The sequence below is a fragment of the Zootoca vivipara genome, chromosome 3 (genome assembly GCF_965207765.1).
Source record: "Zootoca vivipara chromosome 3, rZooViv2.hap1.1, whole genome shotgun sequence".
NCBI classification, from domain to species: Eukaryota; Metazoa; Chordata; class Lepidosauria; order Squamata; family Lacertidae; genus Zootoca; species Zootoca vivipara.
Window position 1 is genome coordinate 49,453,086 of NC_142586.1, and position 25,407 is coordinate 49,478,492.

Here is a 25,407-nt window from a genome sequence, read left to right on the forward strand (position 1 = left end):
TGTAGCTGCTGCAGAGAACACTGGAAGCAGAAGCCTGCAGGGCACTTTATGGTTCAGTTCAGCTTTAAGCTCTTGGGAAAGAGATTAGCCTGAGGAAACTCTCAGCTATGATTTGAAGAGCAGAAATGACTCTCTGGGGTTACACTGAAAGGAGACAGGAGGGAGGAATTTATGAAAGTGCTTTGTTTTTTTCTGACATTTGTTGACAAACATTTTGCTGCACTGACACCTTTAAATATGGGTGTCTGAATCATCTTTCACAAGCCTTCCTCAAGCAGCTGCTTTCCTGAAGTCTGTAATTCACAGAGCTAAAATTAGCAAAGGGAGCTGTTTTAGGCCTTGTTCAGTCCAGTCACAGGGTGTGCTATTAGGGGTTCTTGATCACAACATTCCACAACTTATCAGTGCAAAAAACTATGGTTTGAGCTCCTCTTCACTCTCCTTCCAACCTCTATCACCCTGCCCTCTAAATTAATAACTTCCCATACATCCCCACACTTCCCAAAAGTTCCTCTTTGGTATTTTCATATCAGTGACAGCCATTTCAACCAAATGTTCCAATTCCATCTTGTTTTCTCCTGCTCCAGTGGCTTCAAGTTACAAGAAATGAGATTCCAGTTAAACTTCAGGAAGAATCGTCAGACAGTAAGAGCTGTTCGACAGACTCCCACAAGAGCTGGTGGATTCTCTTTCCTTGGAGATTTTAAAGCAAAGGTCGAATGGCCATCTGCCATGTATGATCTAGTTGAGATTCCTGTATTGCGGGGAGTTGGACTAGACTAGACAATGCACGGGGTCCCTTCAGCTGTACAATTCGATTATTCTGTGGTTTGTAGACAACCCTCATCCTACCAGTCTACTTGTTCCCTAGCTTTAATCCTGATCTCAAAGCTGCCATACCCAGTATGGACACCCCCACATCTCTTACATATTCAGACAGACACAACCTTACCCCTGAACAGTGCCTCACGATTTGCTAGATTGAAATGGGGGGGGGAGAAGAAGCAAGGGAACAATTTCATGCTTTGCATTAAAAAATAATGCTCTGAAATAAGGAAAAATATTTTAAAATATATTCCTAAACGTAATGAGCAGGCACAACTAGCCTAACTTGGAGAATAAGCCTCAGGAAAAAGAGTTATTTGAAAGATTCAGGATGAAGCTGGTTTTTTTTTTTGTGTGAGGGATTCCAAACATGAATATGTGTGTCTTTGTGAGTGTGCTGAGGGGAGAAGGTTTGCAGAGGAGAGACAGAGGAGACTTTGTGCATGGTGTTGGCTCTGACATAGCTCAGCCTGTTCGCTCTCTCTGTTTTTCATTTCTGCCTTCACAGGAACATGCAGTGGCTCCTCATCCCCACCATCCTTATAATCACTTATGCTCAACAGGTAAGTTTTCTAGAAAAAAATCCTCGTCAGAACAAAGGCTGAAACTTAAGCAAGTGAAATTAACTTAAGGGAATAAATTGTTTGTGCATAATATTGAATTGTTCCTACTTGTGGGTGATTCTTTTTTCTTTTTACATAACTTGCAGTTCTAACACAAGTCACTTGATTAGGTTATTATGAAATTATGCTTTGATAAAATTCTAAGAGCCTTTCTTTGGGAGTCTCTAGAAATTTTTATAAATTATTTTCTGCTACTACCTGTATGTTTAAAGCAAACATATTTCCCCTTTTTAGGTCCATGTTGTCTTTCATGGTACAATCTGCTTGAGTTACAAATAAATTTGTTTTTAGAAAACTGCTTTAATTTTATTAACTAAATCTAGTCATTTTTCATTGACCAATACAAATGACCAAAATTACATGGAAATGGGATTTGTAGAGTACACAAGCAGTTTCTTCCCCGTCCCCATTTTTGTATCTAGTTATTTTCCATAGTTTTATCTTTCTTCCTAGCCATAAAGTCTTTTAGGACTGATTATCTCCTTTCCACTTAGTTAAAAAAATAACATTGCAAGGTTACTATTGATTCCTATCGCAAAAAAATTGTTCAATAGTACCAGGCTTTGCTGCAAGAGATTGCTACATACCCGTGTTTCTCCGAAAATAAGACACCGTCTTATATTTATTTTTCCTCCAAAAAACACACTATGGCTTATTTTCAGGGGATGTCTTATTTTTTCCTCCTCCTCCTGCCACGGCCGGCATTGCCGCTGTGCCTATCACTATGTCTTATTTTGGGGGTATGGCTTATATTCCTTGAATGCTTAAAAATCCTGCTACGTCTTATTTTATGGCTACGTCTTATTTTTTGGAGAAACAGGGTAATTTTCAGTTCTGCACTCCACTGTTTTTACTTGGTGGGAAATGGTTAATTGGTCCTAAAAGGCTTTATGGATAGAAAGAGAAAACTGTGGAAATCAACTTGATACCGAAAAATGGGATTATTTTTTTTAAATACTTGCCTTGTATTTTGATACACTCGTGTTTTATAATGTTGATTATCATTCTGATATTTTGTATTAATTGCTTTTATGTTTATGTTAGCTGCTTTGGGATTCTCTTTGGAAGGAAAGGCAATTTATAAGTAATCAGTGAAATGAGGATAGCAGAACTGTTCAATATTAGCTGTACACTTTTTCCAGGATGGTTTGTTGTTGTTATTTAGTCGTTTAGTCGTGTCCGACTCTTCGTGACCCCCATGGACCATAGCACGCCAGGCACTCCTGTCTTCCATCGTCTCCCGCAGTTTGGTTTCCAGGATGGTTACCAGATAGTTTTAGAGTAGAGCAGAACTAGTTTTTCTAAAGATTACAGAAATTTGCACTTGGTAGAGTAGAGTGGGGAAAAATAATATTCCTATGTATGGATCATGTTCCCATAAAGATTCCTGCAGCTTGTTTTGTAGGAGTGCCAATCTGCTGAATATGCATGTACGCATGTGCTGTTTTTGAAAGAAATCCTTTGCTGGCAGACCTTCATTTTCTTTCCTCTCGTTGGATATTATTGAGGCTCTTCCAGCTATGTGCCCACTGCCCAGTTTTCAAATATTTGACCTGTGTGCGGTATGCACTGCCATTGGACGCAAGAATTTACAGGTGCTCCCTTGCGCCTCCAGAATAGCATATCCCGAGTAAGTTGCGCAACCTTCTGAGTAACGTAAATAGTGTCATCGGTTAGTGGCATGGTGCTGCACCTATGAACGTTTGCACAGGAAAGGAAAGAAAGGTTCTGAACACCTTTTCCAGCCTCCTCTCCCCAATGCTAATAACAAGCTCAGGGCCCCTGGGCTGGATCAGGGCCACAGTGGGGACACACAAACAAAGGGTGAAAGCCCTCTACCCCCATGCCAGGGTCCCGATCCAAATCAGGGCCTTCCGATGCTTGTTGTTCACTTTTAAGATGTGATCTACAATTGCTAACTATGTGAACAGTTTCAGGTTTAGTTGATCCTAAATTGGCAATTGAAGAAGGAAGCTGGCTAAACATTGTTAGCCAAGCCCCACATCGAAAGCTGTTGTTGTAAGGATACCAGGATTGCACCATAGCCCTGAAGATATTTATAGTTGTATAGTTTCTGTGCCACTGTACCAACTGGGTTACAGTGCCATTTACTTGGCTCAATGGAGATGTGTGTGCATGGCGTGTCTGTAGATACCTCTGACACTTGCCTGGCTAGAATGTAGACTGCTGTACAAAGAGAGGCAGTCATACCTGACCAGACTGAATACATGCTCGACAAATGCATTGTACGTACCAGTGCTTTTTTTCTTATAAAATGTTTAGGGGTACGCTCATTTTGACTCAAGAAAATCACCATTTTATAGTTCAAATCGGGAAAACTAAATACAGTACAAAGATTCACAAAATGTTTAGGGGTACGCATCCCTTCATCCCCCCCAGAAAAAAGCACTGCATTATAAAATACCAATTAGGACAATGGTAAACAAGATTTACTTTACAAGGGAAAATATTTTGGTGTTGTATTGTACATAATTGTAGCTTGCCACGATCTCTTGCGCAAAGGGGAAATAAAAATAACAGCAGTGTGTTTGTGTGATACACACACACTTGCCATTTTTGTTGGAAGTTTTCCAGCTCTCAGGTAAGTCCACCTATATGAAAGCTTTATTGCAGGGTGCAAACCAACAGGCAGAAGCAAGGAAAGTCTAGAGAAAAATCTGCAGAGGTTCATCAACGCAGAGAGCTATGCCACTGGCCCTGCAGATGCCCAGTGGTACCAACCTGCAGTCCTGGGGTGAGCCTGGTGAAGGATGGCTGCGGATGCTGCAAGATGTGTGCCAAGCAGTCAGGGGAAGCATGTAATGAAGCTGAGGTCTGTGACCCCCACAAGGGGCTATACTGCGACTACTCTGCAGATAAGCCTAGGTATGAAAATGGAGTATGTGCATGTAAGTCCCTCATTTTTTTCTATTTTCTATCACTTGTATAGTATGGGAATAGGGAATAAAATGTAACACCATGACGTTTATTGCTTTCTTCAGTTTCACACCCATTTTCTTTCAAAGGAGATGCAACCCTAAATGATGATTAAAAAACGCATTTTCTTGATGTCAATGGGCCTTAAATTTTTAAGAAATCTATTCTTGCTGGTGTTTAACGATTTGGAAATTAAAGTATATTTCTAAATTGGACTCTGCTAACTGATAGGAACTCAGGCACCCAGCGAGCTTTGGAAAGGAATATTGTGGCATTGCCCTTTTATAGAAGTTTTTTGGAAAACAGCAAATAAGAGAATGGTTGTAGCAACTGTGATATTATATCCTGCTGTCATAGTCAATGGTTATACTACAGGAGGTGCAAAATCTTAAGCAGTCTGAATTGTGGATTTTTAAATAGTAAATTTATATATGCAAAATAAGGATATGTAATTATTTGAATACTCTAAAGGACCCATAAAAGCTAAACTCTACTGTTATTAACTAATGTTGCCTAGGACATTTGTCCATTTGTCCACTTACAGGGATCCACACAGGTTTACTTGGTTTTTTTCTTCACTATTCCCAGATATGATAGCAGTAGGTTGTGAGCTCAATGGGGTGCACTATATCAATGGCCACAACTTCCAGCCCACTCCTCTTTACAAATGTTTGTGTGTGAACGGTGCAATTGGATGTACACCTGTCTTCATCTCAAAGCCAGCACCTAATGAATGTGCAGCACTGCAGAGCAGAAAGAAATCTGGACAATCCAAATGTGTTTCAGGACAGCAGGAGCAGCAGTCAACCAGTTACAGATTAATGTCAGGTAGGCAAGGCTAGATAGATATCTCCTTCATGATAGATTTATTTTTTTAAAGAGGTGTTTCCTTATTATTTGAGGCAGATAAAGTTATTTGCATTTCCCTTTTTTAAATAGGTAACAGAATCCTATGGTACTTGTAGGGCAGCTTTATAATTGAATTTATAATTGTTAGATTGGGGTAGAGTAGGTGCTTGTCTCCTCTTGTAGGTCACTGTTGGGTTCTGGGACAGGATTGGGAAACCTTCTTTGTGTCAAGAGCCTCAGAGGTAATCTTTTGGGGGCTCTGTGTCAGAGCCAAGAGTTGTGGCTGGGCCACAACTTTAGTTCTGCCACTCCTTTTTCTCTCTTTATGCCCCTTCCCCCCTCCTGCTCCCCTCCACAAGCTGCCGGAAAGAATGGGAACAGCTTGCTTTGGAAGGACTGTCCCCCCCACCTCCTTCCCTGACTCCATATGTTTGAGCTTTCTCCATTCTTCCCTCTATCACCCCAACTGCATGAAGTTACACCGAGGGGCACATGCGGGACCCAGAATGCAAGTTCCCCACTCCTGCAATGAGGATGGGATTTCTCCCTTTATTTTAAATGCTTATAGGCCTTCCAGATTTTTCAGCTACATTATCAATATAGTCAGAAGTACACTAGGGGTCCAAAACAAAATGACTTGTGTAACATAGAAAACCTTTTCACAAGATAGCAACACTCACTGGACGTAGAACATGCCCTGTAATGTTGCTTGCAAGATATTAGGGCAATACTAGGCAGCAACTAGAGAAAAGTTGAAAAACGCAGATTAAACAAAACAAACAGTTGCAATCTTACTTCTATGAAAATGCTGAGAACCTCCAAAACAATCCAAGCAGCTTATGATTTATACACTATTAATGCATGGTCCGCATGCTCTCACAATTAATTTCGAAAACTAAGGGTTTTTTTCTTCTGTATCTTGCCGAACAAGCTTAATTTTAATATTTTACTATCTTTCCTTCTTTCTGCGTGCACTGCCCTAGTTAACAAATCCCTGTTGTAAAAGCAATGAAATTATTTTATGTACAACAAATATATATAAACCCACAGCTTTGTAACCTTGCTTTATTTATTTCAGATCTGTGCCAGGCTTTTAAATTTGCTTCCTGCGCTGTGATTTTTAAGCTGCTGCTGCTTATTTCCCAGGTACCCTCATATATCTGCTCTGTCCTCTTAAACTGTGCACATTTCAAATCTGGTCAGTCATCCTGTAGAACTCCCATCATCAGGATTTGCTATGTGGAGATTGTAAAAAGCAGGTTTAAGATTTATAGCTATTAATGCTCTAAATCTTTGGAATGTGGGGATAAAAGCCCTCAACCCCAATCCTCTTAAAGAAAACTAATTTGATACGGAACTTTCAGCATATGTATGTTGATAAAGCCTCGCCTAGGTGCTCCATATCCACTTTAACAGGTATTTCACATAGCCAGTCTATTTTGTAAGAGCTCTTTCAGGAAAATGTCTTACTTTCTAGGGCAGACTTGAGTCATGGCATTAAGAAACAAACAAACAGCACAAGCAAGATATAAAATCAAATCTTTGGAGATTGAGGTGTTAAATGCCTATACAGTATAAGTTAATTGAACTTGTGGCAGCTATTTCTTAAAATCTAAACCCAATTTCTATAATTTAAGCAAGTAAAATACAAAAGGTGATCCTGGCATGCTTAATTCTCATGTTCCATGCTATTTTTTGGGTTGCCTTAGTAGAACTGATCTGAATTAAATGGCATTTAAAAATTTAGCTCAAGATGTAATATAATTCTGCCTTTTAGCTTTCAGAAGTGTACCGCTTGTTTTAAAGAAGAAATGCCTGGTTCAAGCAACTCCTTGGACACCTTGTTCCCGAACCTGTGGCATGGGAATATCTGACAGAGTGACTAATGAAAACAGTAAATGTGAAATAAGGAAGGAAAAGAGATTGTGCTACATTCAACCATGCCAAGCAAAATTTCCAAACAGCATAAAGGTAAACCACATTTCAGAGCACAATTTCCTCTTTAGGCTGAAAGTATTAACTGCTAGATGTATGATTTTTTAAATAACCATGGGGTGGTGGGGAGGGGAAGAGAAGTTATGGTCTTGCTGTCCAATTGTGGATTTGAAAATTAGGGAGACAGGAATAACAGATCATCTCATAGAAACTTGTGGAATGTTTTCAACATTGCACATATGGCACATAACTAGCTATAGAGAATTATTGGGCCCTTCTTTGCACCACTGGTGTTCAAGGAAGATTCTTTCAGGTCCCATCTACCCTATTCATTTAAAGCAGTACTGTATTATACCACTTAAAATATTAATTGCTTTCCTCCAATGAATCCTGGGAACTGTAGTATATTCAGGGTACCGGGCGTGGTTAAGAGACTCCCTATTCCCCTCAGCACTACAATTCCAAGAGTGATTTAACAGTCAATCTCTTCCCAGCAAACACTGTGACTTGCGGCTACTTGAGGGGGACTAGAAGTCCCTAGGAACTCTTAGAACCCTGAATATACAGAACCCAGGATTCTTTGCGCGAAAGCCTTGGCTATTAAAAGTGGAATCATGCTGCTTTAAATATATAGTCCATGTCTGTTAGCACTGGTGCTTGCTGACTGCATCCCCCAGTTGTCACATGTTTATGTTAGCCCAAATCAGGGGTCCAGAAAGTCAGGTGGTAAAGTGCTGGGATGAATCTCACAGGTCACTGATTAAATTTCCCACTCATATAGTGTCACAGTGGTCTTGAAGGTGGCAGGATAGTGAACCTGCACTGTGTAGAACTAGGTTATCAGCACTGCACAAAAACCATGCAATGCTAAACCTATATTTTAAATTTGCATGCACTGTAAGAGTGGCTAAAAACATGGCTTCAACACTGTTATTTCAATATGCATGTAATAAACTTCACTTGAACATAATAACAAGATTTTACTTTTATTTATATTTCAAGATACCTAAAGGAAAAACATGCAAACCTACATTCCAGCTTGCCAAGGCAGAGAATCTAGTATTTTCTGGATGCACAAGTACACAAAGATATAGACCAACCTTTTGTGGAATCTGCCTGGACAAGAGGTGCTGCATACCCAACAAGTCTGTAATGATTACAGTGCAGTTTGACTGTCCAAAGGAAGGCTCCTTTAAGTGGAAGTTGATGTGGATTACATCTTGTGTTTGTCAGAAGACATGCAATGAACCAGGAAACTTATTTTCTGAACTCAAACTCTTGTAAGTGGCAACACAGGAAAGAAAATGGTCAAATATTCCCATGAAAAGTTGCTCATGCAACACCACTGACAGGTAGCTGTGTTTGAAATTAAGAGGTTTTAAATGAATTCACACAGCGATCCTTTCATCAAAGACAGAGATTGCCCCTAATGTGTTTTATATTGAAAAGCAGAATGTGTGACTATTTAAATCCAGTTAAATACTGTAGCTACAAAGTATTTTCTTAAATATTTTAAAAATGCAATACTTAGATAATTTATATGGAAGTATACCAATCCCATAGAAAAATGACAGGTTTCATGCATAAAAATCCAATCAAATTAGTTACCTATACACAACTGATTCATATGGATGTTTGCCCAAAGATGCATGTACAAGCCCCACCCCAACATCCAAGTGCTCAATCCCTGATCATCTCCACACTGAACAGGTCTGCAAGGGACCTCATAAAGCCTGCATGAGATGTTCAGCTGAACATGAGTGAAAGCTCCATGAAGACCTTCCCTGTTCAGTGCAGGTATGGTTAGAAATTCAATTAGGAATGTGCAATGCATGGACATTGTGTGTCACCCCTTCACTTTTCTATAAATTTGTGCAAAAGCAATACCAATATTTCAAAGTTGTAAAGTGAACAGTATCAGACTGCATGCAAAAGTATGAATTCAAAACCCATAAAATCATTCATCCAAATAGTTTGCATGCATGTGCTTAGTGTTAACTTGTGATTAAGAAGATCACTCACCGTTGAACTCAATGGAGTTTACATCTGAATAGAAACATATAGGATTGTACTGCACCTGTGTGAAAATGTGGTGGTGTGTTGTCACCCAAAACAGTGATGGGTACCTAAACTTCAACACATGCATCTCCTCAGATAGATCAGGGTGACCGAGGGAGTGAACACAAAACAAGGATTTGGGCATTTATGTATGAGATTTACAAAGCATGACTGTATGTATCAAATTGCATATTTCTTGATGATCGATAGTGTAGTGAAACACCTTTGTTTACTGGAACCAAATCCGTTTTCTAGACAGGCAATTTTATATGGAACAGTCTTTGATATTGATCTCCCAGGTTAATATTTTCTCTTCTCTTCAACAAAAAGAACAAAATAAAGCAGCCATGCAATTTAGCAGCATTTCTGTATGCCTCTTAAAAATATTGTATCAGAGCCTGCAAATCATTAAGAATGTAAATGCTCAACTTGTGAACTGGATGATAGAACCTTTTTGTATGCCGTTTCACAGATAACTGCATTATTTAAAGTTACCGAGCTTGCTTGGAAAATCTCTATAACATATTTTTCTCTACAACATAAGCTTCAGAAGTATGTACTGAGTTTACAGTAGTAGATATATCAGGTCTTGTATTGCTGTTTAGAGCTAGTAATGTTGTTAAACTGCAGTTGGTGCTCTAGACTAGTTGATAACCAGATGTATAACAGTTTGGGGCATGTAGTAGATAAGGATTCACAGGGACAAGGCCAAATTTTATGAAATTATACATTTTATTATGTAAATATCTTGTAAATAAAATTCATTTATGACAAAATCTGATATGGTCAAATTATATTAAAAGTGTTTGTTTTCATAATCTACATATAAAAGTATCTTCAAAATAGTGCTTAAGTTAAAATTACATCGAGAGGTAGACCATAAGAAGGTATTATAATTCCTTTTACTTTTTTTGAGATATGTAATCCAGCATCTGTGCAATATGAGAAATATGTGAAACTGTCATTTAAACTGAACAGTTCCACTATCTTTTGACAATGGAATTTACTAACCCCAGCCAAAGTAAGTTCATACCAGGTTATTTTTAACTGGATTGCGTGAGCATAATTTGCTGATCTAAACTTTAACACGCACCCCGTAACAAGTGCTACATTGCTATCTTCAGTCTTGGTGGATCTATAGCAGGTTGACAGTTAGCAGCATCTAGCTGATTATAGTCTTCTATTAAATCAGACAAAGATGAGAGCGCTTCAGAGAAAGAGCACTGCTCCATCCCATCAATATGTAGGTAATGGTGAAGGTGAGCCTGCAAGAGTAGATGTTACATTAGTCATATGCTTCCAATTCCACGTGCAAAACTGGTTATAACTTTAATGTAAGGATCTGTTGTGATAATTTTTGGATTAAGGGTTAACAATAATAATAATTATAAGAATATCACGCACAATCTATCCACCATGTGTGTATTGTGGTTCGGTATGTGAGGGATTTGGCACAGGGCAGAACAGACTTCCTACTTTCGCTCTCTTTTCCTCCGGTTCATGTCCATGTGCATTTGCACCACAGCCACCCAACCATTTCTTTAACTCCAAACTGTATTATAACCCCTTCTAAGTCCAAGTGAAGCATGTGGAGAGGCTACCATTAGTGCAGCATATTTCCACATACCGACTGTAATACAAGTATAACTGAACTACCTCTATTGACAATATTACTTCTCATTATGTGACATACCTTTTTCTTGTACAGCCTTGTGAATCTTTCCTTGAGCTCTACAAAAGTAGATTTCACACAAGTGTTATTTGCTAGTGCCAACAATGAGTGGGAATGACCCACAGGTGGTACTGAACAGAGGCCAGTTTTCCATCCTTCTTGATTCCAGGAGACGAACTGAAGTGAAGGTTTCAACCTGCAATATGAAAGTATAAGACTGACATGAAGGCAAGCAGTAAAATAAAGTACAGAAAACATGAATGCTAAATGCACAATTGACTCCGCCCCCCCTGGTGTTTTCATGTGCTTTCAGCTACAGCTGTGGAACCGATCTGGCTGAATCCCAAACGTAATCGGACCAATTTCTACCAAATCTAGATTGGCTAAAGGTAGCTACAAATCATTACAGAGTGGGTTGGGTTGATCTGAATCAATCTGAACTAAAAACAGCTTCTAAGAAAGCCAGTCTTGCAATTAAATACAGGTACCCCCCCATTTTTGCGGGGGTTACGTTCCGAGGTACCGCATGCGTCATTTAAATAGCATATATTTGAAACCACTGAAAAAGCCTGCAAACACCCTGTTCTGCCCATGCCTTGCCCCTTTTTGTGATGTTTTTGGATCATGATGTATACATGTGCAGTTGTGCACATATTGAACATGCGTAAATGGGTGTGAGGGAGCTAGACTTTGCTCGTTAAGACCTCCAGCTTCCAATCCAGGATTAGAATCTCATAAACAGGCTGTCATGGGTTTGTGTCAATAGGTCTTGTGAGACAAATGTATCATAGCAAAAGCTTTGAGCAGTCACCCTGCCCTGCTACTTCACAGAAATCAGTGCCAGACTGACTGAGCTGAATTACTATACTATACTGAAATGCAGCTGAACAGGCCAAAGAGCATGAGAATTGGCAGGACTGAGCACTCAACTGTCTGTACAGTCTTCCATACACAAACACGAACATCTCTCTATGTGTGAGTATGTTTAGAAAAAGCAAACTTTAAAAGGTTGCTAGCACAAAATCCCCCTCATCTACCTGTTCAACATTTAGCAAGGAGAGGCTGTTATGCCTCCAAATTTCATGCACCTGTGACAAAAAACAAAATGGTTGTGGTTTTCTAAATACAGTGGTACCTCGACTTACGAACGACTCGACAACCGAATTTTTCGACTTATGAATCCAACATCTGGAAAAAAAACCGCGGCGGTTTCAGATAGGATTTTTCGACTTACAAATTTTTAGATAGGGTTGCTTCGACTTACGAATTTTTCCGTTTCCAATGCATTCCTATGGGAAATCGTGTTTCCAATGGCGTTTTTCGACTCACAAATTTTTCGACTTACAAAGGTGCCTTCGGAACAGATTAAATTCGTAAGTCGAGGCACCACTGTACACATGAATGGGAGTACCAAATATTTGAATTTCCAGATCCAGTCAAAATGGGTCTAGACTGATTTCTGCCAGATCAGGGCAAGATTTGGATTACCATATCCAGCCCCACGTTCAGCAATAACAAACTCACTGCACTGTTACATACACATTTTTATTAATTAAATGCTCAGTTAAATAGTATGTGATAGTGTTAATACCTATTTTCAGGCAAATATGTTGTGCTACCTTAGCATTTAAAAGCATTTATTTGATAAATTATATACATATGTACATAAATATACCTATGTGACTAATTTTTCAAGTCTCTGTAGGTTACTGAGAATTTGGTCTTTCCCCTCTCCCTCTGGATGCAGCTGTGGCTGCAGGAGTGGATCAACATAACCTTAATAAGCTCACTAAAATTTGATCCTATAAATGAACACCAACTGGGAAGATTTGCTGTATGAGCAGTTAGCAGTTAATCTTCTAATGTATGATGTTTGCAAACCTTTCAATGTTTCTACGAAGGTCTGAAATCTGCACGTTTCCTCTTACTAACAGGGCACAGGCAAGGTACAAACTGTGCTTTGGGTCAGCTCGTAACAGTTGGTGATCTTTGCTAAAAGCATCTGAAAACATTTGGTCCAACCTAAGAGAAAAAGAGAGTATCTGAGAACATGTAGCTGAGAAAACTTAGCAAATGTTAACAAAATCATAATTTGTCAGCAGAGTAATTTTAGATATGCATCAAGTAAAAATAGAACACTATTTCAGTTGAAAAGTATGTTGAAGATTTAAAAATAACAAGAGAGTACAAGATTTCTGTCACTTTATCATTTGTTACTAAACACATTCCATTTTATCTTCATGTAGTGAGCAACTATCATTCACATGTCAAACAAGGTTACCCACCTTCGAGAGGGCACATTAACATCAGCCAAAGTATACAGAGGTGTCAAGCTGGAAACAAGATAATGAAGTCGAGGAAAGGGAACCAAATTCATGCTGATTTCATTAAGATCCATATTAAGAGATCCTTCAAACCTAGCAGAGCTGTATACAGATAATGCAAGAGTTATATATAAAAAAGTTTGGACACATATATTGTAGCATACAAAATCACCCTTTTGAATATTTGTAAGTTTACACTGTGAAATGTGTTGCAATCATTTTATTGTAAAATTTACACTTTTCCAGCTTCAAGTAGGGCAAAGTCCCTTAGCAATACAGAAAGAAACAACACCCTAGGGGCTACAAGAGTATTGCTTGCTGTGTTCAGCTGCTGCTACAAGAGGTTTTCCTCTTTGTACTAGGGAAGCAGGGCTATTCATCTCTACTGTGCTCCCCTCCCACATCATACCGTAACAGTTGCACTACAAGCTTCTATTCAATTATGGGGTGGAAAAGGAACGTCTCTTAGTATGCTACAATAATGGGTGCAGGTAGACTAAACGTGAGAGAAGCTGGGTCTACCAAACAGAAATGAAAGGGGAGCATAGACATTTTACGACACAAGCTAAAGGTGACATTCATTGATTTCAGTTTTAGCAACTACTTCTTACCTAATGAAAATTTTCAGAAGCTCACCTTGTCAAGTTCAACAGTAAGTTGGCCACAATATTGTTCATAGCATCAAATGGTTTCTCCCGAGAACACTTTATTCCACCTGCACTTGAAGTTACTAAACTGGCTGGCTTTATGGTTGATCCTAACTTTCCACAGTTGGCCATCTGATTAATTTTGCTAACAATGTCAAATAAAGACTGGAAAAAGCATAGGTGAAAAAGCTGGTAAAATTTTTTGAATGCAAAGCTATACAACTTACAACAGACACCTAGGCATGACTACTCAGAAAGCCTGCTGGATTCAATAGGGCTTACTTCAAGGTAAGTGTGTATAGGATTGCAGCTTTAATATTTTACTCAGTTGTTTCAGGTACCGGTAATTTTAAAATGAAGAATATGAAGAATAAACAAAGAAACATTGCACTTAAAACTGTAATCTAGAAAGACTTTGCACCAAAATAGATGTTTAGTGTAAGGCATAAAAGCATATTTTTTGCATGATATAATATGGTGTACATGTACAATGTATAATATTGCATAAGGCATAATTTTATTAATTACACAAAATGTAAGCATTTAGTACAATTTATACCTAAGTAATTAAGTATAATGTGAAGTTTTGATGCAACACATAATATGAGCGGTGTTTTATTGTTTAATGTTTATGTTTACTTGTTTAGTACACCGTTTGCTTAATTGTTCCATATAATTTGTTCATGTAAATTATGAACATGTTTTATCTTAAATAAATAAATATTGCAGAAAATAATAGTATGCAACTATTATTGCTCTACATAAAGTTTAAAATTTTTGTTTATTAGTTCACAATTTAACATACTGAGAATAAATGAGTCAAATTCCTATGTTTTCATCACTCGTAGTGAGGCAAAATATCAATTTGTAGGAGCAGGGTCTAAATATTAACCGAGTTGCCCAAATATGAAATTTGACTATGTTTATACCATACGCCTGATATAAGATCAAGGGAGGAAACATGTTCCAAAAAAAGTTTTTTATGACCCACCCTAGTGGATATAGCACAATACTGATCCCCAACCATGCTGTTATTTTATAATAGCAGGGAGCATTAACAGGGAAAAAAAATAAAAGGTGGCCACATCACACTCTTCTCTCTTGCACATACAGCATACACAGACACAGGTGATACATATGGGCAACTAACAATTTACGCGGGGGTTACATTCCAAGGCAGCACACGTTATAAGTGAAATCACATATTTTGAAATACCACTGAAAAAGCCTGCAAAGACCCCAGCCCACCCCTTTTTGTGATGTGTTTGGGTCACTTCTGGGTTTGGCAAGATGCCTATGTGTGTAGTCGCACATATATCACACACAGCTAAAATATTCTCTGCCTGTACATCCACCCTCTCACATGCTCTCATACCGTACTTCACATATACAAAGTCACACATACATTGCTCCTTTCTCTGCCCAACTACACCTCTCCTTCTCTCAGACCACACACATACTTCCCTCCCATCTCACAAAATCTCTCCCTCTCCTGGAGCACACCCCCTCCCACTTTCTCTCACATGGTCGACACACAGATCTATTTCTTTTGAGTCAAGACTTAAAATGTTTTTATGAAAAAAAGGACACAAACCTTTTTTCCTGCTCAATTTAAAAGCAGTAATTTAACTATTATTGACTACAAACGTCTATAATGAAGATGTCATATATGAGGTATTACTTAAAATTTACTTATTGTAAAGTTTATCATTATATGAAAAATAAATGCAAAACTGTACTTTTTGTATAACAATACGGTATTATAAATTCTTACTTCATTTTCAATTGGCAATACACAGTCTGCGTGGTCACTGAGTTCTTTCATAGCCAATACACTGTTATAAGGAGATGTAATGACATCATCCTCCTGGGAAGGATAAACTGAAGTAACAAATCTATATACTTCTGGAAATTCATCCTCAAGAAGCTTTAGTACAAATGTACCAAGACCAGATCCTGTCCCTAGAAGCAAGAATTCAAATAGTTACAACGACAAAGAGTACATGAAAAAGTCCTGTGTGGTATTCAACTTCCTTTGGATTTTCTTACGTGAGACAGGTTTTTATTTTTATTTTAAAGTTCACCAATTGAAAGTCCAGATTTGGAGATGCAAAGATTGTCTTCTACTGGAAAAATTATGAGCGCTTAAGGTAGCAGTTCACCAATATCATTCCTTTTGATAGTGAGATTGCAGTATGGACTGCAATCTCAAATGGTATCCAACATAACCCAGATTTGAAGGCAGTATTTCCTTGAGACTTTCTAATCATGACTAGCTTATTATTTTAAGCAAAAGCATTCAACATCATAAGAACTATCCAATTTACAGTATGTTACTGAGCAAATACATTATGTTGTTTTCTGTTTTTCTGATAGAAATATACTTCTTGCGGAAAGACACGTTTTTTGGTCAGATTCCAATGAAAACACATTATATTGCTCATTTAGAGACTACGAATGTATTCTGTACATTACAATGTTGTCCTCCAAAGAATCTTCTAGCATAGGGTACTATTATTCACAGATCATAGATTTCAAGGATAATCACTTGCCTATGGTCACCTAACGAGTTTATGACCCAAGTAAGATTTGCAACTGGGAGTCTGGCTGCGCAAGAACCATGCTCTTCTCATGTAAATTACAAAGATGCTGACAAAAGAGTTTTAGTGCATAACATGCCATTATGCAGCAGAGCTTTAAGATGTATTATATATTTTCTGATAAGGAGGTCCACAATTCAATCACCAGATTTCTATTGGTTATAGCTTTGATTCAGGAAACGTCTACTTGCCTGCCCCAAGCTCATTGCATAACACAGCAAACACAAGAGGTCAAAGGGAACTCTTGCTTGTGCTGGGTTGGAGACAGACAAACCCTCCTCCAAGTCTTCTAGGGAGAGGCGAGGGTCCCATCTTTGATCCTGTGCAGGGTTTTGGAGCACTAGAGGTGGTCCTTAAGGTCATGAACTCTTAAGCTTCCGTTTCACCTTTTATCATACTTACCCCCTCCCATGGAATGAATGACAAAAAAGCACTGCAGACAGTCACAATGTTCTGCAGTCTTTCTCAGCTTTTCAACAATATCTTCTCGGTATTGACACCCATAAACTTTGTGACCCACAGCCCTGTAAATAGGAAACATTTAATATGCTACTCTTCTAGTTCAACTCTTGACAATTCTAGCTTATTTAAAATGTTTTAAATTCTTCAAGTATTTTTATGCCTACACTGAGTTCCCCCCACTGAGTTTTTTAGACTTAACAGAGCAACAATGTAGAAAGTTTTACGACTTAAAAATGAAATGTAATGAAACTTAGGAGAATTTGAAAGCAGCTTCAATTATGCTGGAAATAGCAGGCTGAGCCCCATTAAAGTCAACCAGGGGAAAGGCCTTCTGGCATGTACAGGGCTGACTCAGCAGCTCTGTATCCATGGACACTCTTTGCCTCCCTAAACAAAAAGATAATGGATTCATGTTAAAAGAGCCAAGGGATGGGACGGGACAGGGGGAGAACAGTGAAACAGCATGAAACAAAATAATATACTACCAAAAGCTTTTTACCGAAAACAAAAAGATCAAGAAAATAAAGGCTATAAAGGTATAACCAAACCATACAGTGTTCAGTGTGACCAGGATAGAATTTTAAATAACTGCCTTGTCCTTTTTCTCTTGGCCTTCTGCCGCCTGGTTAAGACATTTTTATTCTAAGTGGAATTTGACCTGTCAAGCTGAGGTTTAGTGGACTGATCCTTTGTCTTAACTTGTTTTTAATCTGATGTCTATCTATTTTAGTATTTTTACTGTCAATGTATTATTATAGAATTAATTTACCTGTTCACACTTTTCCCCCTATTGACTGAATGACTTATTAGAAGTTTTTAGTACTTCTTTGTGGTCATCAAGTTTGATCTTCTGTTCAGAAACTCCCCTTTCATTATATAATCATTCAAAGGCATTTTTTAAATAAAGTTTAGATTTCTTTGACTTAAATTTCCATCTGTTTCCCTTCTTCTCTTTAGTCAGCTGTTCATATCTGTAATTAGATTACCATTTGACCTGAATGAACAACAGTAGGAGTAGAAGAATATCAACACAGTAACATGATACATCTGTTCATGGAAATTCACAAAATTGGTTTTTTAGAAAGGGTAGCTATGTAGATATAACATACTGGCAGAATAGTTACTAGTTGTGTTTTCAAGTTTTCCTAAAGGTAACAATAAAATAAAATATTAATGTGACCATTTATTCAAGAGATTGCAGGAAGTAAAAAGACAGAAATGTAGGAGTTCTGCTTTCAATTTCCATCTAATCTGTGTAAGAAATTTTTGTAGAAAGATTTGAGGGGGGGGGAATTCTATCCTCACCAGTTGTTCCCTGAGCCAGAAACATCTGTTATCAGCTGCTTGCTATCAAAGACATCTCTCAATGGTCCCTGCAGAATTTCATTCACTACACCCTCTTCCATGTCAATCAGGAGAGCCTTAGGGAGCAGAACAAAAAGAATTTGGACTTAGAATGTCTGTATTTAAAAACATTACGCAAAATAAATGAAAAGAAAAAGATAAAAAACGCTTTCTTTACTTTAATTTCAGCACACCCTTGAAATAAAAAAGCAGACTTCAGAAGAATATCTCTAATTTATTTGCCTCAGGATGAAATTTAATAAAGGATCATTTCGGCAACCCTGATTTAGTGCAACTCAAGAATTAAAATGCCCATATGCAACACATAAGGAAACATGCTCTTGCTAAAAATAAACAAATTGGAATGACTCCTATTATGTCTCAGCTAATTTCCTTTTCAGAATGGTACAAAACTTTTAATATTTTCTTATTATTTATTTCAATCTTTTCTCCCCTATATCAAATGCTCTTGTGGCATATTCCACAAAACAGGTAGCAGAATAAAACATCTTAAAATCACATCCAACAATAAAATTAACTACTAGATAGACCCCACTATAATTAGCACAACCAAAATGGCAACTTGAATACCCATGTTTTTAACTTGATGCTAAGCGGCAAGGGGATGACATTCTGTAACCTGAGAGCACTACAGCAGAAACCAATACACTATTGTATATGCTTTCTAACCCCTTTCTCTTAGTTGAATTACAGGCAGCGACCATTTTGCCCGGGGGTTCCGTTCCTGACTCCAGTGTGCATCCGCAGATCACGTAAGCCCGCCCTGCCCTGCCCGTTCTGCCTTCTTCAAAAGAACATATGCCAATTGGACACGTGCAAAATGGTCGTCACCGGTATTTCCAATTTAAACAATGACATTGAAGCCAACAGTACTTTATCACTAGTTAAATGTACTTAAAATAAAATGGCACTGCTAATGGTACTTTGATGTTAACACACCACAGAATGGCATTTACTTTCCTTTACCGTGTTTGGAGAAGCAGCAATTGTGCCATTAGCTATCTGATAAAGAGCAAATTATTAAATCTAGCTTACAAACTTGCTCATCTTCTGATGAGCTTTTACTTATTTTTCTAACTGGGCTCTTTAAGTGTGGAAATGCTGGTTGGATTGAAGGGGGAAAACTGTGCATACGCAGCTCAGAAGGTTTGTGAGGCATGATGTGTGTTTCACAGCTGGATCAGTGTCAGTCTCTAAGGAACCTGCAACATTCCTATATTCCTTGTGCTTGCAATTTGTTTATTTTACTTGGTTTCTCGTTTGTTAAAATATACGTTTCTGGAAGCCATTATCTTTAGTTTACCATTTACATTTGTTTTGAAACAAATAACAAAACATATACCCAAGTGCCCACACACATAGATATAATAAAACCTAAAAATTCAGACATTTCAGAGGCATACAAAGTATAAGAATTGACAGAACCAAATATGTTTCCCCCTTACGCGTGCTTTTAAGGAATAGATTTTTCCTCTGCAGTCAGTGCTATCATCATCTGTCCTAGAAAAAAGCAAAATTAATAAAAATCAAGGACTACACCTAAGCTATCAGAGTATTACAATTTTCCCCTTTCACTGAGATTTTCACATTAAATTGAAAAGCAGAATAACAAGAACTAATATAAAGACTGTACACTTTATGAACTTCATTGCTCTTGCTCATTTTATGGAAGCCTGCCATGCAGAAGTCAATTAGGCTTTTCCTAGCCTAGTGATGGAAAAAGCATCACCTGCTTAATTTCTGCAGTTGTGTAGACAAAGGAGAACTATTAAATAAAACCTGGAATGCCTACCAATTGTAAGCAGTTATATATTTTATATCTTGGTTAAAGCAAACTGCAAAAAATGAGGGGTTAACAGTTTCATGAAGGCAAAAAGCAGATTCAGATTAAGTATAAAGCACTTTTCCTATAGTGAAACATAACAAGCAATGGTATTAAAGAAGGGCACAACATTAGTAACTCAAACTGGAGACTGATGGGCTCAGGATGTGAGGACAACACTGATCACAATCGTATTGAGGCAAGTTGATACTGCAATATGTGAATTACTCTAAAACAATGAACACCAAGCACCAAAGCCCATTCAGTACAGGTCAGACATCAGTAACTGATTATATGCTGACATGACTGGACACAAGATCCTACCCACTGACACACATGGTATCTACAAACCCCAAAGGGAAGGAGAGAAATAAAACATTTTAAGTGGGGCATAAACTGAACAAGAAATCCACAAAGTAAATGCTGGATCACTGCAATTTTATTTTTGTGACGCAGCACAAGATGCTAACTAACTTGCCTGCAGTAGTGCAAGGTATGATGAAGCAACATTTCTCTACAGATCCCAAATATTGTGTTGTTATTTATTTTAAGGACATTTTTAATAATTTAAGATTGTTCATAAAAAGAAAACTTACCTGGTATTCACATTTCTAAAGAAACTGCTTAATGCTTCATCGTAAATTCCTTTCTAAAAAAGAATCATTCAGTAAGCAAAACTTAGTGTGGCACTTGTGCTAAGACTTAAAAGTATGCATTCTTAAAACTATTTAACTCTTTTGAGATTATACATGCTCCTAATATAAAGCCTCATGTATGCCATTAACGTGCAAGTAGAGCTCAAAAACATGGAATCCACAAATTATTTCATATCTATAGTGGAAGAGTATGATTCTATATAGAGAGAAGATCCTATTGAAAAGGAAAGTTGCATCATAGTATAGCAATAGTTTTGGGTTTTCTTCAGGACGAATTCATGCTTTAATGCACATCTGGACTTAAAGGCTCTCAATATTTATTAGTAAAATTTGGAGTGAGGTTGTCCAGCCTGCTCTGGTAACCCCTCAGGCATCTGATTGACCCCTGTGAAAACAGGATGCTGGATAAGATGGCCACTGGCCTGATCCAGTAGGCTCTTATATTCTGCAAGCAGAGCAAGTGACTGGGATCAACTCATCCTAGACCAGGGGTCCCCAGACTTACCGGCGTTTGGGCCGGTTCCCACCGCGCCGATTGCGTGGCGGGCCGGAGGACGGGGGAGCGTGCGCCTGTGCGGGCCGGCGGGCGGGGGAGTGCGCGCCCGTGCGCATGCGCACGGGTGCTTGCTGGCGCGGCGGCGCGCTTCCAGGGTGGAAAAAGCGCCGAAAATCCGTTGTGCGCATGCGTATGGGCCTCCCCCAACCCAGAAGTGCACCAGAAATGACCTCTTCCGGGTCGGGGGAGGCCCATACGCATGCGCACAAAGGATTTTCGGCGCTTTTTCCCCCCGGGCCATAGTTTGGGGACCCCTGTCCTAGACTCTTCTCCTCCTCTGCAAGAAAATGACAGCTTTTTCATCAGTAGTCTGGTGACCCAGGCAGGTGACCCATTTGAATGATCACGCTTGCCCTTCTTAGCTGACAAAGAGTTGACTAGTGGGGTCCAGGAAGTGGTTGCTGTTTCCTCGTTACAGTGGCCTTGAAACAGTGGCTATGCATCTCTAGAGCCTTTTGGATGAAACTGGTTTTAAACACCCATTTCAATTGGGTTTCAGGCCGTTTCGTAATGGAAATTGCCTTGATCATCCTAATGGATGATTAGTTCTTGGAGAGGGCATGTCCCTGTGATTCCCATTGGACCTATTGGCTCCTATTTAATGTTCCAACTAGTTAGCCATCCCTTCTTCCAGGATACTGCATTCCACGATGCATTCTCAGTCCTCACTGAGGCTTTTTGTTGTTGTTCCCTTCAGCTTTTTAAATAAGTGTTCTCTGTCCTTCTACACTACATGTAGTGTCCTGCCACTACCAAGAAGGCCTTCTGGCGGTTCCCTCATTGCAAGAAGTGAGGTTACAGGAAACCAGACAAAGGGCCTTCTTGGTAGTGGCACCCGCCCTGTGGAACGCCCTTCCAACAGATGTCAAGGAAATAAGCAGCTATTGCTATCCTATTTTTAAAAGACATCTGAAGGCAGCCCTGTTTAGAGAAGTTTTTAATATTTCATGCTGTATTGTTTTAATACTCGAGTGGGAGCCACCCAGAGTGGCTGGGGAGACTTCAGCCAGATGGGCGGGGTACAAATAATAAATTAATATTATTATTACAAACCTTGAGGTTCTCTTGTGCATATTCCTGTTCTATATTAATGGTGCCACTTTGGCCACACAAGTGTTAAAAGAATGGTGCTCCTGTGTGGAGATCTTGTGTTCCACATTCCAGCCATTCCCTTCGTCCTTCCAATGCCCATTCATCTTCCCACATTTCCCCCAACAGCATTCCCTGGCCACTGGGTATATTTAGTCCCTCGCCTAAAGCAGGTGAACGAAGACACGGGAATGCCAAGAACAAAGGAAATGGCAGCTATTTCTAAAAATGACTTGAGTAAGAATATGGTTTGCTTTTTTAAACAAGCAGCCATTTTAACTCGTCCACTGCGGAGTTCAGGGACAAGTAGCAGAAGAGCGCGTTAAAAAGCGCGCCAAGGGCACGCCCACAAATTCCAAACCGCGGCGGTTTAACGGACACACCTTTCAGCAGCTCCCTCAGAGGGGCGGGGCAGAGGGAGCAGTCAAGCCGGCATGCGCGTAAAACGTTCCTAACCGTTTGCATTTTACAGAGCATGCGCGAGCTGACTGGCGTTTTAATTCTCCTCCCAGTCATCAGGCGGGGCTTGTTACCTTGTTGACGGCGGCGTGTTCCCGCAGTGCCAGATCCCAGAAACGGCATCCTATCTGGTTGCCACACTGACCCACTGTGAGGTGAAAAAAACGAACAGACAGAGATCAAGCTTCCGAACAGAACAGTGTGAAAAGGGGCCATAGATGTGGAAGGGAGAAGGGGGGGGGAGAGCACGCGCGCGCTCACCCTGAACCACCACGGACTGCGTCATGTCTTCCGTCGGCGTGGATCTAGTTTGAAAGGCCGGCGAGAAGTGTAGCCCCGCCCACTAGGGACGTGCGTGTGGTGACAGTTCCCCGTGTTGTGTGTCGCAGGGAGGACTTCTGGCCGCACGTTTCGCTGCCGAGACGCGCCGCGAACGCTCTTGTTCTTGCTTTGCGCGCATGCGCCGCGCCGCAAACGGTTCCTTCACTAATAGCAGTTGTCCGTTTGCCACGCCTACTTTGGCTCGCTTTGTTCCGACCTCACGGTCGTACTTGATGCAAAGGAGGGCGAGGCTCATGTCAGAGCGGGGATTTCGGCGGGTCGGTCCCGCTAGCCTTTGTCGCCCCCTGCAGGACAACTTATTTTCATGCGGCTGCTAAAAGGTCCGGGAGTCCCCATCGCTCTCCTTTCTTATCTGCCACCATCTGGAAATGACCGTCTGGAAGCGAGTAGAAAACGCGAAGGGAAAGGATCTTGCCGTTAAGCACGTCGCGTATGAATGCAAAAGAGTAACTTTTTTTAAAAAAAGTTGGAATCAAAACGCATTTTTTGATCCTGTGTATGCATTGCAAAGTAATCTGTCCCAAATGCATGGTTCTGTTTGAACAGCGCATCCCTGCCCCTTCCATTTCATAATATTAAAACCAAATTAATAAACGCTGAAAAGGCAGACATTAGGTGACCCTCCTCCTACCATATGCTCCCACCTGGACCATGCGCTGTACAGTACTTGGTGGGCTGGTCTTTGGTATGTTGTAAAAGAGACAAGTTTGGGAACTAAATAGGAACTGCAGCAAAGTGCATCATTATTTGACCCAATTGTGCAAAGGCACACAAATTCTCAATCACAAGGGTCTGGTAGGTTATCACACTTCTTTGACGAGTGCATTGTGCTTTAAAGATCACAGTTTTGCACTGAGAAGTGAGCTGTAATACAGTCACAAGAACCTAGAGCAAGAAACATTTTAGCAAAAAGTATCCAAAATAGTCAATAGAGTTTCATAATGCCTGTGAAAATAATAAAAGCTAGTCTTTTAATTCAAAATGGAATATGAAGTTTACAAACGATCATGCTTCATGATTTTGTAGGTATATTACCTTCAAGTACTAGAACAATTACCTGTTCCATTTTTTCTTCCTACTTGTTTTCAGACCTGAGGATAGGAAGTATATTGCTGACCTTCACCCTTACCCCAGTGCAGAGGGTGAAATGAAGCAGAACCAAAGCTTGATTGCATACACAAGTTGATTGGAAGAGACAGCCTTGACCTTTCATGGTATTCCCCTAAATAATCAACCCCGAAGAAATGCATTAACTCTGTTTTACCTGTATACAGGCTCTGTATCTTGTACAGAAGTAGGATTGCCAGACTCAAATAGAGGACAGGACTTCTGTGCCTTTAAAGGCACAGAAGTCCTGTCCTCTATTGAGTCTGGCGACCCTACACAGAAGCATGAGAATGGATGTTGCTGTGTTTTCCCCCATAACAGTCAAGTGTGTTTCAAATAAAAATGTGAAGCTTCTTTGCTCTGCATGACCGGTCCATCAGTTCAGACTAGAGATTGTTTTGGAGAAGATTCCATTAGGTGTACTCCTACCTAACCCTTGGGAAGCTCATTCTTAGTTCAGATTACCTGTTGGTGGACCAAACAGGATAAATAATATGTTGCACTAGGGAAGATGGTTGGTAAATTAATAAAGTAGGGCAAATGGTTGCACTGTCCCGAGGTACCAGTCATCTTTATAAGGTACTAGTTTCTAGAGATTTAATAACTTAGAAAAAAATCTCCATATTTGATGCAAAATGTATTGCTGCTAATGCTTTATAAGGAAATAATGTATATATAGCAGATATATAATTTAAAGCTTCATTTCTTTATTCTTTCTCATTTTCCTCCTGTTTATATTTCCATAGAGATTATTCTGCTAAGGTCAATCAACTGCCATTGTTTTGGCTTTCATTATAGAGGCTTTCATTATAAAGGCACAAGCATTTGAGGCATGCAATTCTTTTATTTGAAACAAGAATTACACTTGGAATTTAAAACATTTGAAATAGTTTTTAAATGAACACTCATTCAGTGTGCTGAGTACAGCTTGTTTTAAGGTAGACTAGGCTGGAAAATTAGAATTTTTCAAGTGGAAAATGATTGTTCAGGTTTTTTTTCTAGTTTCAGGGATAAGTGCATAACTCTGCCTCAAACTTAGAATGTCATTTTTTCCTTAACTGAAAATCTGATTTCCTAAT

The 25,407-nt window shown here is 39.3% G+C and overlaps 2 protein-coding genes across 2 annotated transcripts; one reads left to right on the plus strand and one right to left on the minus strand.

Moving 5' to 3' along the window:
* The first annotated feature begins 1,316 nt into the window (after positions 1-1,316).
* On the plus strand, positions 1,317-8,552 carry CCN6 (cellular communication network factor 6). Its single transcript, XM_088667260.1, has 5 exons — positions 1,317-1,388; positions 4,072-4,357; positions 4,974-5,213; positions 7,012-7,205; positions 8,172-8,552. The coding sequence occupies exons 1-5, from the start codon at positions 1,338-1,340 to the stop codon at positions 8,451-8,453; spliced, it is 1,053 nt and encodes a 350-aa protein (XP_088523386.1). The 5' UTR covers positions 1,317-1,337; the 3' UTR covers positions 8,454-8,552.
* Positions 8,553-9,940: 1,388 nt separating this feature from the next.
* Positions 9,941-23,346, minus strand: TUBE1 (tubulin epsilon 1). The gene is made up of 12 exons (XM_035109110.3): positions 23,141-23,346; positions 22,954-23,027; positions 20,716-20,768; positions 19,743-19,797; positions 18,238-18,353; positions 16,873-16,994; positions 15,645-15,832; positions 13,860-14,035; positions 13,185-13,325; positions 12,781-12,921; positions 10,921-11,095; positions 9,941-10,492 (listed from the first exon to the last, which is right to left on the minus strand). Exons 1-12 carry the CDS (start codon positions 23,163-23,165, stop codon positions 10,334-10,336), a joined length of 1,425 nt encoding a protein of 474 aa, XP_034965001.1. The 5' UTR covers positions 23,166-23,346; the 3' UTR covers positions 9,941-10,333.
* Positions 23,347-25,407: the final 2,061 nt, after the last annotated feature.